Raw genomic sequence first — 14,348 nt, 5'->3', positions numbered from 1 at the left:
TCTAGAAAATGGATTAGTTCTTTGATCCTCTGTATGTCTGTTCCTCTCCCAGAGCCCCCAGTGGTGTTTGCCAAGGAGCAGCAGACACAGAACAAGGTGGAGGCTGTGGCTAGTAGCAGCGCCACCCTGAGCTGTGAGGTGGCTGAGGCACAGACAGCAGTGACCTGGTACAAGGATGGAAAGAAACTGAGTACCAGCCAGAAGGTGCATGTGGAGGCCAAGGGCCGCAGCCGGCAGCTGGTGGTGCAGCAGGCTGGGAAGGCAGATGCTGGGGAGTACACCTGTGAGGCTGGGGGCCAGAAGGTCACCTTCCATCTGGATGTCAAAGGTCAGCCTCTCCAGGTGTTCATGAAGCATTCTAATTCCACTGAGGGAGTTACATATAGTCTAGATACCTTTTCCGTTCTGGCTGTTATTTGGATTTCTTTAAAAAACTTGTTTCTCAAGTCCTGCCTGGCCCTTAGTATCTTCCTCTGTCCCCCTGACTTGTACATTCTTTAATTATTTAAAAGAGTTTTGCTGGTTTTGGTTTTTTATTTTTTTTTTTAATTTTAATTTTAATCACCAAAAAGAAAACATATAATATATGTATATATATATCAGAACACAAGAAAGGACTCTATATGAAATAGAATCTGCTTCATTCCACATTTTTAAAAGGTATATAATGATTTTTTTAATTAATTTTTTTAATCAAGAAAAATCTATTTTCTCTTCTTCCCCTTCTACCCCATCCTGACCCCCACTGAAAAAAGAATGTCATCTTTTTAACAAATATGAATAATAAATGCATGCACACATATAAATATGAGTAATCAAATAAAGCAAATTTTTAAATTGGCCACATCCAGAACGAACGTCTCATTCTCCACCGTGAGTCCATCCCTCTCTGCCAGAGGCTGGGTCACATGCTTCGTCATCCGGTCTTTGAAATCACGTGGATGATCCCTGCATGGCTCAGAGGGCTTACGTCTTTCAAAACTGTTTGTCTCTCGAATCTTCTCCCTGTCTTCCTGCTTAGAGGTCTTTATAACTTCAGCTCTTCAGGGAAGCATTATATATGGTGCCCTGGGCTGTACTTTGTAGCACGTGGGTGCCCAAGACTAGTCAGACATCTGTATCTCCAAGACTTCCCTAATCATCACATATGATGGAGATAGAGCATGTGGCAGCAGAGAGAATGCTGAGACTGCAGGGCATGGTGGGCCGACTTCCCAACTAGGAGAACCTGGGTTCCATTTGTGCCTCTGGCTTTGAGTAGTTGTATGAACATGGGCGAGTTAAATCAGCAAGTATTTATTAAGCTCCTACTATATGTCAGGAACTGTGCTAAAAGTTGAGGATACCAGAAAAAAAAAGACAAAACGAGGAATCCCTGATTTTAGGGAGCCCACGATCTAATGGGGGAGACAACGTGCAAATGTCTGTGGACAAACAAGATACAGGCAGGATAAACTGGAGATGATCAAGAGAGGGAAGGCAGTAGCCTTTCATGAAAGGGGTTGGGAAGGGCTCCTTCCAGAAGGTAGAATTTTATCTGGGACTTGAAGGAGGCCTGGGAAGAAGGTGGAGGTGAGGAGGGAGAGGATTTGAGGCACAGGGGATAGCTAGAGAAAACAGCTGAAGTAGGAGCCTCCTGTAAGAAGAGCAGGAGGAGGCTGGATTATGATGTATGGATCATGAAGTATGTGGGGGTAGTAGGACCTAAGAAAACTGGGAAGTCTTTTTTACCTAACCTCATAAGCCTCAGTTGCCTTATCTGTAAAATGAGGGGAAAGAACTTGACTTCTAAGGTCCTTTCCAGCTCTAAATCTATGGACCTAGTAGAATGATCCTGAAGTCAAGGCTCACAATCTGACTTCTACACTTATTAGCTGTGTGACCCTGGGCAAGTCAATCCCCCTCCGTGAGTCTCAGTTTACTCATTTGTGAAATGAGTCTAAAAACATGTACACATACGTCCCCACACAGGGTAATTGTCAGGAAAGCACTTTGTAAAGCACTCATGGCGTTATATAGATGACAAGTATAAATGACTTCTGACATATACAAGGCACTTAACCTCCCTATCTCAAACAAAATTGGGCAGTGTTTTCCTTGGGCAGGTTGCTTCTGCGTAACCTTAGCAACCACAACAAGCTTCTGTCCTCTCACTTTTCACCACTAGGTGGCAATGTTTGGTGCATTTTTAGACCAGTGCCTACAGGTGCTCACCTTTTCTTGTCCAATATAATGCTTGTCTGTGTCCTTATATATAGTCTCCATAGAAAAGCTCACTCGATGCACCAAGAGTCCTTCCCTGGTTATTTCAGTACCTTAAGGGTACCAGTGTACAGGGGTGTGAGGAATTAATGCACTCACAAAATTAAAGTTTAATTTTTATTAATAACGCTTTGTGATCTGTAGCGTCTGACCATTTCTGAGATTTTAATGCTCACAGTGAAAACTGCAGTGCGCTCCTAACAATGCAACACTGCGCGTCTCTTGTCTAGCATTCTCCCTACATAGTTCTGTCCTGCTCATCAGCCTGGGTTCATATCTTACTTAAGGCAGACACAAGCTATAAGGTCCTGGGTGATCAACTAAGCCTCTCTCTGACTCAGTATCCTCATCTCTAAAATCTCTAAAAGACAGGTTCAGTGAGAGGCTTACATGAGACAATGTATGTGCAGATCTTGTCAGCAGAGTGCTATACCAATGAGTTATTACTATTACTTATTATTCACACATCTTCAGCGATCTCAAGGTTCTTCTTTGGGTATAGATCCTCTATAGCTCTCTGCTTGAGTTGCTCCTCATTTACTTAGGTTAGTTGTTACGTTACAGACACACTGTCACAAACCCATATTGAATCTATACTTCCTGACTTAGTCCCCACTGACAGAACCTTTGAGAACCCAGAGTCTCTTCCACAGCACACTGAGGCATCAGAACGTTTGAATGGAGGGCAAATCATAAGTACTATTTACTATAGCTAGAAAATTCCTTAGTTTTGAGACTTTAATTTCTATAAAAACAGCAAGTACTTTCTATATCCGGTCTATGGCTATCCACATCCATTTTATCTGTATCTATCTATAAAAACAACCAATACTTAACCATATCTAGTCTGTGTACTGAAGATGGTGAGAATGAGGGATGTTCGTGTTGTTCTGCTCAGGCCCAGAGGGCTAGAGGGAAGCCTTCTTTTCTCTTAACTGTTATCTCTGGTGCTTCATGTTCCCCTTTTTCCAGAGTCCCAAGTCGTGTTTGCCAAGGAGCAGCAGACACAGAACAAGGTGGAGGCCGTGGCCGGTAGCAGCGCCACCCTGAGCTGTGAGCTGGCAGAGGCGAAGACAGAGGTGACCTGGTACAAGGATGGGAAGAAACTGAGTGCCAGCCAGAAGGTGCATGTGGAGGCCAAGGGCTGCAACCGGCAGCTGGTGGTGCAGCAGGCTGGGAAGGCAGATGCTGGGGAGTATACCTGTGAGACTGGGGGCCAGAAGGTCACCTTCCACTTGGATGTCAAAGGTCAGTTCCTGGGCAATTAGCCCCCTCACCTTAGGAGATGGTCTTTAGAAACTGATGTGACCCCCTAATGTCATCACCCTATGCCCAGTCTCATGGTGATAAAGCCCTCTGAATTTTGCTGATCTGGTCCTTAGCAATTACTATGACATGCAAAGCTTTTCAAATTTGCTTATAGTAATAACTGTTATATAGTGCATCAGGGTTTGTAGAGCAGATTCCTTGTGAGAACCATGGGAGACAGGTAGTATAAATATTACAAATGATGGAAGAGAAAACTTAGACTCTTAGATATGCGTGTATCACACAGTAGAGGTGAGATTCCAGCCTGGGCTTTCAGATTCCAACTCTTGTGCTCTCCTCTACACCATGTGAGCATCATCTGCGCCCTTCCAGAACTATCTCTGCAAATCCAAGTTATCTCCATGCTGTGGTGAGGCATCAGAGGGACTATATGGTTTTTACTTTGAGAATTTTTTAGCTCAGAGACAAATCTGCAAATATGGATCCAAATAAGGAAATTATTCTCTAGCTCTTATGTCAGAGGCTTTCTGCTGACCCCAAGGGCCGAGGTACACTTTTGGGGATCTCTCATTTATCTGTGTGGAGAAAGTATGTCTGCAGAAGGGAGCTGAACAGGGAGGGCTAAGGTTCATGAAAAGGAGGAGACACACCTCTCTGTGTACACATATACCCTAAGCTAGGCCCTCTGGAAGGGAAATGGAGGCTAAAACTTGCATAACATTTCTGTAGCAATGAAGATGCCTTTCCCAGAGTCCCCACACTCACTAAGATAGAGTCAGCTCCCAGAAAGAGGAAAAACCTCCATAATCACCGTTGACATTTATATGGCACCCACTCCGGGTCAGACCCTGTGCAAAGCACGTTACAATGGTTATCTCTTTGGATTGCCACAACAGCCCTGGGAAATAAGTACTATTACTGCCCTCATTTTACAGATGAGGAAACTGAGACAAGCAGAGATTGTGTCTTGCCCTGGGTCACACAGGGAGTAAGTGTCTGAGGCTAGATTTGTACTCAGGTCGTCCTGATTTCAGGTGCAGTGTTTGAGGTCCTCCCATTTTGCTGCCACCAACTTTAGAGAGTGAGATGTGAGAGAGACAGACAGACAGAGACAGTGAGAGACAGAGAATGTGAGTTTTTTGAGAAAGAGAAACAGAGAGAAAGGAAGAAAAGAGGAGAAAGAGAGACTGGTAATGAGAGAGAAAGGGAGGAGAGGAAAGGGGGAGAGACCTACACATAGACACAGACTGAGCAGTGAAGAGCCAGAGCTGGAGCATGCCATCTCCTCCCCCTCCTCCTCTACGGCTTCTCCTGTCCAGGTGGCTATTCTACTGCAGACAGCAGTAGGGAGCCATTAGTGACAACCTGTCTTTTTGTGGCACAAGTAATGTAATTTGTTCTTTGTTGTCCTGGTTTTTATACAGTACTTTATTGAACCTTATCTCACATATTTCACAGAACAATCTTGAGAAATAAGTGGAACTGTAATTACTGTACTCCTTTTTAGATGAAGAAGCACTCAGGAGAAATAGCTTACCAAGGATGTAATTTTTAATAGGCCAGAGCTGGAATTTGAACCAAAGTCTTCTAATTCCGGGCTCTTACAACCACACTGCGCATCTTAGAATTCCATTCACTTCTCCCCTCTCCTTAAATGGATTATCTACTTTGTTTCTTTAATACTTGGCAGATTATCTTTAGGAGAGATTCCTGTTCAAAGAGGGAACTACAAGGCCCCTCCCAAATCTGAGATTTGAGGACTTTCTAAAATGCTCCTTCCTTGTGAAAAATGCCAGAGAAATCACTTTGGGTTTTAATTTTTTTTCTCCTCTCCAGAGTCTGTGGTGGCATTTGCCAAGGAGCAGAAGACACAGAACAAAGTAGAGGCTGTGTCAGGTAGCAATGCCACCCTGAGCTGTGAGGTGGCCCAGGCCCAGACAGAGGTGACCTGGTACAAGGATGGGAAGAAACTGACCCCCAGCCAGAAGGTGCATGTGGAGGCCAAGGGCCGGGGCCGGCAGCTGGTGGTGCAGCAGGCTGGGAAGGCAGATGCTGGGGAGTACACCTGTGAGGCTGGGGGCCAGAAGGTCACCTTCCATCTGGATGTCAAAGGTTAGTCACTGCAGGGTCATTTCTTGGTAGTTTAGTTATGACTGGAGAGGAATCTTGCTGCACCTCTGAGCTTCTCTTTGTGACTGCTAGTGTGTCCTTCGTGTGTACCCTGGGTTAACAGGCAGAGATGAGCAGGAGACTGCAGAAGTGCTTGGCAGGGAAAGAATGGCACAGAATTGTGATTAACGTGGTAGAAAGGATCTGAGTGTCTGAGTGAATTCTCAGGTCTGGCTTCATTAACACCTACTCTGTCAATCCTGGTAAATGGGGGTAATTGGGGGACTTACTAAGGACTTATCTGTTGGCCCCACCATTCAGCAACCATTGCTCTTTAAGTGGGTGATGTAGTCTTAAGTCAATGACCACACAAGAAAGATGAAGGACTATCTTTGTGTAAAGCTTTTGTATCTGAAGCATCATTTATTGGGATGGAATTTGGGGAAGGGCTGTGGTAGCTGGCTTTTGGTTTCATAATTAGATAGTAGAACAACACAGTGGGCCCCAGGGCACCTAAGGGAGCGTCCCAGGCCTTCCAAGTGTGGGGTGGGGTGGGGAGGGTGGGATGGAGTGGAGTGGGATTGTCCTTTGATCTGAGGCTTGGTGCAGTAAGAACTAACGGCTAAGATCCATGACCATTCATTATACTTGATAGAGATAAATTAGACAGTAGTGGAGTTTACCTTCAGTTATTTTTGCTGTTAAAGGGGAACCAGGTGGCACAGTGGATAGAGCACTGGGTCTGGAGTCAGGAAAACTCATTTTCCAAGATCAGATCCGGCTTCAGAAACTCACTAGCTGTGTGACTCTGGACATGTCACTTGACCCTGTTTGCCTCAGTTTCCTCATCTCGAAAATGAACTGGAGAAGGAAATGGAAGAAAACCACTCCAAATTCTTTGTCAAGAAAATCCCGAATGGGGTCATGAAGAGTCAGACTCGATAGAAAATGGCTGAACAACAAATTGGAGAGGAACTGTTCCACAGATGATTGAAATCAGCAGATAAAAACCCTATTTTAATTCTGAATGTATCACATGTACCAGATGGCAATAATAATTATAATCCCTTATAATATTATTATAATCTATAGAGGTAGGGTGGTATAATGTGTTATAGACAGCTTCAAAGTCAGGAAGACCTGGGTTTAAGTTCTGTGTTGGACACACATAGTAAATGTGCTGTATGACCCTGAGAAAGTCGTGCAACTTCTCAGTGCCCTAGACAGCCCTTTGAGTGGCAGAGAAGGTGCCAACCTGCATTGGTGAAGGGAGTTTCCTCATCTATGTGTTTCCTGTATCAGCAAAATCCCAAGCCCAGTCCCTATGCCTATATCTCTATCAGACTTAAAAGTCAGAGCATTTTCATATGGACAGTTTCATTTTATCCTGGTATAGTCCTATGAGATAGGCAGGGTGGGGTTTATTATATCCATTTGATAGATGAGGCATCAGAAGCCTAGAGGATTACATGATTTGCCCATGATTACATAGCTGGTCTGTTTTAGAGGCAAGCTGTGAATGTCTCTTTTGACTTCAGATTGAATGCTTTCTACCGTATCACACTGCCTCCCTTGCCAAAGGAGGGATCTGGGCAGTCAGGGCCATAGATGCTCAGAGGAAGGAAACATCAGTGTAGATTGGGGTGCCCAGGAAAGGTTTCATGGAGGAGGTGGCTCAGAGGAGAGAAGTTCACAATCTCAGAGCAAGAAGGGAGCTGAGCGTTCATCCAGTCCGGCCCTTCTGTGAAGTGACTATATCTCTGGTGTCTACTTCATGTCATTCTTATGAGGCTCAAGGGAGTTAATACGTCTAAAGAAATTTGTAAACTTTAACTTGTTCCATAAATAGCAGATGGCATTATTATTTAAAAAGAGCACAAAGCACAATGTGCTACAGGGGAAGGAGAGCTTTCTATCCGTGTGACCTTGGACAGGTCCCCTAACCTCTCTGAACCTCAGTTTCCTCATCTGTGAGATGAAGAAGTTGGACAAGTTGCCCTCTGAGGTTCCTAACAGCTCTAAGCCTATGATCTCCTGATTTGACTTATCACGACACTAAAATCCAGAGAAGAAAAGGGACTTGCTCAAGGTCAAGGTCAGCTGGAAGTAGATTGCAAACCAGCAGTCTCATCTCCAGTGCTCTGCTTCCTGCCCTGGGAGGATGCACATTAAAGAGGATGGGTGGTCAAATTGGAACTGATTTATACAGGGGTCCTGGGATAGGCATTTGGTTTTCTGATCCATTCAGCCTATGACCATATGAACTGGGTCATAGGCTTTCAGAATAGGTCCAGAAAGGCTGTGGAAGTAAGAATTCAGAGAAGGAAGACTTTCTTAAATAATTTCTCCCCTCTTCCCTCCATCATCCTTTCTTTTCATATTCCTTCAGATTCCGTGGTGGTATTTGCCAAGGAACAAAAGATACAGAATGAGGTAGAGGCTGTGGCTGGTAGCAGTGCCACCCTGAGCTGTGAGGTGGCCCAGGCCCAGACAGAGGTGACCTGGTACAAGGATGGGAAGAAACTGACCCCCAGCCAGAAGGTGCATGTGGAGGCCAAGGGCCGGGGCCGGCAGCTGGTGGTGCAGCAGGCTGGGAAGGCAGATGCTGGGGAGTACACCTGTGAGGCTGGGGGCCAGAAGGTCACTTTCCGTCTGGACATCCAAGGTTAGTTCCAGAGTTGCTCAGTGTGGGGGCCTGGGACTGAAGAACTTGGAGATAAATGACCTGTATTCTTAGGGAGACTGTGATTGAGGGGTGGCAGACATTTGTATCTATAATCCTTGTCCTTGACAAGAGAGAGCCAGATACTCTGACCCTGACCACTAGGAGATAAGGCCTCTGGGCCCCGCCTCAACTGGCTCAGCTCCTAGGAAGAAAGCATCTGTAACCAAACATATGCCCCGAATTTCCCAGAACAATTTCATTAAAAAAGGATACTTTTAAGTCTGCCGGAGGAATTTTCTTTACAAGATCATGTTTCCCAGGTTTTCTTTTTTTGTTTGGACAATATGGTCATTGTATCAGCAATTGTTCCATAGATGCTCCTCTACAAGGAGGTTTCCCAGCCTCTCTGCCCCTAGAATGATCTTGCAGAAGGAAGCTCCCCTGCTCCCTGGCTCACTGGCACTAGGTCCTTAGGGTGGGAGAATCTCAGCTGTTTGTTCATTCATCTCTTTGATGTGTGAAACCATTCCAAATTGCCCAAGGCTGAATACCTGTGCCCTGGTGCCTACTCCCCTCCCAAGCCCATAGATCCCACAAGAAGACTATTGGTGCCTAATTTTTTAAATGTTGGGGATGGAAGGGCCACATAGTGTGATTTGTCCCTGGCCTCACATAATTCATATACATGATCCTGACTCGTCAATGGTGAGACTCTTGTGGTTAAAGTAAGCTCTAATAGTGAGACCCTGGCAATTTTTCCTGAACTGGCTCGATTCCCAATACTAAAACCACTTGCCTAGTAATGTTGGAGTTCAGAGAATAGAGAGCAAGGGCAGAAGCTGCAGGTGTGGTCCAGCAACAGGAACAGGGGCTCTGGAGTCAGAGACCTGGGTTCAAATCCTATCTCAAGACTTATTACCTATGTGACCACAGGCAAGTCACTTAACTTCCTTAGACTTCAGTTTCCTCATCTGTAAAATGTGAGGGTTGGATTAGATGATCTTTGAAGGCCCTTCTGCCTACAAACACAGGAGTACAGAGGAAGAAGAGTCATCAATGGTCAGCTTGACGCAGAGGTGGGATAGGTGTGGTTTCTCATCTAGCCTTTGGCACTGTCTCCTCCCATCTAGAACCAGAAACAAAAGTACCTGAGAAACCTGCCAGGAGGGAGCCATTGGTGGTGCGGGAGCACGAGGACATCATTTTGTCAGCCACAGTCACATCCGCCACAGCCACGTGGCTTAAGGATGGGTTGGAGATCAGGCGCAGCAAGCGCTATGAATTTTCAAGTGAGGGAACCACCCACACCCTCACTGTGTATGGTGCCCAGACCCAAGACAGTGCCATCTACACCTGCAGGGCCAATAAGGAGAAGCAAGACTTTCCCGTCCAGGTAGAAGGTGAGGTGGACAAGCCAGAGAGGAGGATGTTACCCTGGGCCCTCCCTAGCAGGGCATGGGAGATGAGGTGGTTAACCTAAAGGGAATCTAGAGGAGATTGGTAGCCTCAGTCTCTGTCTCTCAGAACACAGACCCATTGCTACCTCATTCCCTCTCTCCCAATTGTCCACAGAGGTCCCTGTGAAGTTTGCCCGACCCTTGGAACCAGTGAGTGGAGAGGTAGGACAGACAGTGGTGCTGTCCTGTGAGCTGAACCAGGTACTGGGTGATGTAGTATGGCTCTGTGGCGGGACAGAGATCCGTTCTGGCAAGAGATTCCAGATGGGGGCAGATGGGCCCCGGCGTACCCTCACCATCTTGGGATTGAGAGCTGAGGATGAGGGCGAGTACTGCTGTGAGAGTCGCAATGACAAGACCACCACCCAGCTCACAGCCATCGGTATGGGGGCTGTGTGTGTGTGTGTGTGTGTGTGTGTGTGTGTGTGTGTGTGACTATGTTCATGAATGACTGTACATCCGTAAGACTACTTGGGACCCATGACTCTGTGTGTGATGTTTGTGAGATTGTAATAATCACATCACAGACAATAATCAATAGGCACTTGTTGGATGACATTGTAGAAATGGGGGGCAAAGGTCATCAGCTCTAGGGGTGTCTTGAAGCTTGAGGTGCTGAAATGTTAGGAGAGTTCTCATGACTCTGGCTCCAACTCCAGGGGAATGATGACTGAAAGGAATACTCACTACATCCCAAATACCAAGCAGACCTGGGTCAGGTCTTTGGCAGCTGGTGCTAGGGTCATGCAGCATTCAAGGAGGCTCTTGAGACATTGGAGCTGGCTGCCTTCACGCAGGGGTATGGTAGCTACACCTAGCTAAATGATGAGTGAAAACATAAGGTGTGGTGGAATGAAAGGAGTCTCAGATTTGAATCTAGAATGCCTGGATTCAGTCTTGGCTCCTATATGTCTTTGGGGAAGTTATTCCTATTTGCTGGACCTCAGTTTCCTTCTTGGTTCTATGAGAATATAACATGTGACTCTGTGTATATGTGGGTATGTGTGTTTATATATGTGTGTGTGTGTGTGTGTGTGTGTGTGTGTGCGCGTGTGTCTTTGTGGGGGATTAAAGGAGGAGATTATGGCAACAATGCTCAGCATTCTTAACCCTTGCCGGCATGTTGGGTTTTATACCAAGCACAGTACAGTATCTGGCTCTACCCTTTGGGGGAGGACAGGTTATGATCTCAGAATGATGCAGATACTTTGGATCACAGAGAATAACTCACATTTCTATAGTGCTCAAAGGTCTACAGACCCCTTACCTCACAACAGCTTTGTGAAAAATATAATGCAAAGGTTTCTTTTACAGAGAAGCAAACGGTGATTTTTTTTCCCCAGGATCCCACAGCCAGTAGGTGTCAGAACTATAATCCTAAACTTTTTGGTTCCAAGAATCACTGCCAATTTGTGTTCATGCCCTGTACCATGCGAAGAAATGGACAGAACGGGGTACAGTCATTTGGGCAGGGGCACGGAGCATGTAGACTTCACCTCATCCAGCCCTCTCTTTTACATGTGAAAAAGTCCAGCACCAGAGAGGTTAATGGGTTTGCCTGTGGTCACTTAGCCAGTACATCGTAGAACTAGATTCTCTGATTCTAAATCCAGTCTTCTTTCCATACTGAAACACCTGTTTGTGTAAGAGGAAAAGCAGTTAAGCTATATCCCTATTCAGGAGAAAGTCACTAGTGCTCGTCTGATCAGTCTGGGGAGACCTCATAGAGGAAGTAGCTGGAAGGTGGTTAGATAATGGGAGAGGATTCATTTCTGTCCCTGTTCTCTACCCTACCTCTTCCCACTGCCTTCACCCCTTAACTCTCACTTTCCTCACAGAAGGTTTTCTCTTTCCTCAGTCCCCAGAAGGGTCAAGTTCACCTCAGGCCTGAGCAACACGGTCTCTGAAGAAGGCTCTGAGGTCATATTCCAGTGTGTGGTTGCCCCTAGCAACGCTGTGGTGGTCTGGAGTCGTAATGGTGTGAAGCTGGAGCCTGGGGCTAAGTATGTCATCTCTCAGAGCGATGCTAGCCACAGCCTCGTCATCACTGCCCTGAGCCTAGAGGATGCCGGCCAGATCACGGCCGAGGCTGAAGGGGTCACTACATCAGCCAGTCTCAGAGTGCGAGGTGAGAGCCACCATCTGTGTCTTGGTCTGGATGCAGCTGAGCTTGACCAGGGGTGGCTGCTGCTGCTTTTTTCAACGAGTGCTCCCTTCATAGGCTGATTTAAAAGGAAAGCCAATGCTGCCAGCTATTAAGTGTCTCCTCCCAGCTTGGCAAGCTGATCTAGTCAAATCAAACTAAGGCTGGGCATAGAGAGAGACAGATTTAAGCCAGACTTTTAATGTATTTAATTCACCAAGTTAAATTAAGTCAGTAGTTATTAAACACCTACTATGTGCCAGGTTTTGTGCTTGGTGCTGAGGATGCAAAGGCGAAAAATGACATAACCCCTGCCTTCAGGAAGATTGAGGTTGACACATATAAACATGTACAAAATTACCTACATGGTAAATATAAAGTAATTTTTGGAGGCTGGAGAAGGCACTGATAGGTGGAGGGAATTCAGAAATGTCTCATGGAGGATATGATTCTGCAGCTAAACTCAGTCCTCAGAGAGGGCATAGAGGGCACCTTGGGCCCTTGAAGACTTGGTCTAGCACACTGCAAACTCCAGCAAGTACTGACAAGATTTTCTAACAGGCTGGCAATTTGAGAAGGCAGAGTAATAGTTTGCTTCTGGATTCAAGATATGAAGAGGATGAATGAGAAGCTTTTATTAAGCATTCACTGTGGACCAACACTGTGCTGTGCATTGAGGATGCAAATATAAAAAGTTATACAGGCCCTGCCTCAAGCAGCTTATATTTTAATAGGAGAGACAGCCCCTGTAAGGGAATGATGGCCAAGGAAGGGTGTTTTGCTTTGGGAAGTCACTGGGATGGTGAGTGGAATCTTAGGGGAGTTGATTGACACACTCTTTCCATTCCCAATGGCAGTATTCATTTCTTTGGTTATTAGAACTAGGGGTAGAAAACTGGGTAGGAAGGTTGGAAGCTTACTGGAATGTGAAGCGTGGTGGGGGCTTTCTGGGTATAGTGGACCATGAGCATTTCTACTAGCTCATTAGCCAACTTGGCCCAAGAGTAGGAGTTTCAGAATGGGAATTCAGTCCCCCAGGGCATGATCTGTGGAGACACAGGTGATGTGAGAAGGCACAAGATGACTTGGATGAATGGCTGTGTGGGAGTAGAAGCAGGGCTGAAGCTGGTTAGATATAACAGGAAATATCTCTGTCTATAACTTAAAATTTCAAAACACAGACAACTGGGAGGATGGAGACTTCTGCAAATGTGACTAGTCTGGGACTCCAGCTTGTCCTCTTCCTGGGGTCTATTTGTAGTACTTACCCAAACAGGAGCTGGTGAGGGTGCAGCCTGACTTTCACTTGGGGAATGAAGCAGGGAAGGGGGTTAAGTTCTTTCTACTCCAGAGTAAAGTTCGATTTTACAAATGCACTAACAGAGAAGACAAAACCCCTGGGCATATCTGCATATGTTAATCAGAAGTTAGAATAAAACACATAAGAGGGTTGGAATTTATAACAGAGGAAGATAAAAGAAGCTTGGATATTTCAATTACAGCCAGATGTGGAGGGCCTTCCTGGAAAGTGAAACTCAGGAAGGATAATGCTTTGTAGTCAGTGAGGAGCCAAGTATGTTAAGCATGGGGTGATATGATCAGAACCGCACATTAGGTGAATTAACTTGGCAACATTTGCAGGGAAGGAGGGAGGGAATAAATGTTTATTAAGCACCTACAATGTACCACACACTATGCAAAACAATTACAAATAGGATCTCATTTGCAGAATGGATTAGAGGGTAGGAGTCTAGAGGCAGAGACTGGTTGAGAGGTCCGGTGGTACAGTATTATAGTTGTAATGGGGGGACAGCTTGAACAAGGAAGGTATTGTACATATTAAAACAGTTACTTAGAAGTCCCCTCTGTCTTCAGAAGGGGTATATTTAAGACATATATACTCTAGGAATGGAATAGGGGTATCTTTAACTGTAGAACATGCCTTTTCTCTTCTGGGACTCGTTTCCTTGTCTGTTAAACTGAGATGGTTGGGCTAAATGATCCCAAAAGTTATGGCCAATTCTAAATTGTTCCTCCTCCTATGAGTCTGGCCCCCCTGGAATCAGAGCGATGCTTGAGATGACCTCTTGGGCACTGCTCAGTTGATGTTTTTTGGCTTTCTTCACCCTCCAGAGGCCCCAGTACTGTTCAAGAGGAAGCTAGAGCCAAAGACAGTGGAGGAGAAGGGCTTGGTGACATTAGAAGTAGAACTGACCAAGCCTTGTTCTTCTGTGAGATGGACTCGGAACAACGCAGCCTTGGTGCCCAGTGAGAACGTGGAGATTCGGGCCGAAGGCACGCTCCATAGCCTACTCCTTAAGAATGTGAGCTTTTCTGACCGGGGCTTTTTCGGCTGCGAGACACCAGATGACAAGACGCAGGCTAAGCTCAATGTAGAGAGTAAGTGAGACTGGTTGGGGGGAGGAGGGCTACAAGATAGGCC

The 14,348-nt window shown here is 45.8% G+C and overlaps 1 protein-coding gene across 16 annotated transcripts in view; it reads left to right on the top strand.

Moving 5' to 3' along the window:
- OBSCN (obscurin, cytoskeletal calmodulin and titin-interacting RhoGEF) overlaps positions 1-14,348 on the top strand; it is a 322,112-nt gene that overhangs the window by 74,802 nt on the left and 232,962 nt on the right. For 13 of the 16 annotated variants that reach the window (XM_072652736.1, XM_072652790.1, XM_072652726.1 and 10 more), the window contains 8 exons: positions 53-328; positions 3,235-3,510; positions 5,368-5,643; positions 8,030-8,305; positions 9,436-9,705; positions 9,878-10,144; positions 11,621-11,890; positions 14,039-14,305. In XM_072652736.1, the coding sequence (XP_072508837.1) occupies positions 53-328; positions 3,235-3,510; positions 5,368-5,643; positions 8,030-8,305; positions 9,436-9,705; positions 9,878-10,144; positions 11,621-11,890; positions 14,039-14,305 (2,178 nt within the window). The remainder of the gene's footprint in view (positions 1-52; positions 329-3,234; positions 3,511-5,367; positions 5,644-8,029; positions 8,306-9,435; positions 9,706-9,877; positions 10,145-11,620; positions 11,891-14,038; positions 14,306-14,348) is intronic. The other 3 variants (XM_072652744.1, XM_072652782.1, XM_072652762.1) reach the window with 3 other exon arrangements.

Source organism: Notamacropus eugenii, chromosome 1, assembly GCF_028372415.1.
Source record: "Notamacropus eugenii isolate mMacEug1 chromosome 1, mMacEug1.pri_v2, whole genome shotgun sequence".
In the NCBI taxonomy this organism is placed as follows: domain Eukaryota; kingdom Metazoa; phylum Chordata; class Mammalia; order Diprotodontia; family Macropodidae; genus Notamacropus; species Notamacropus eugenii.
The sequence above is the reverse complement of the archived record's forward strand: the minus strand, read 5'-3'. Positions and strand labels throughout refer to the sequence as shown.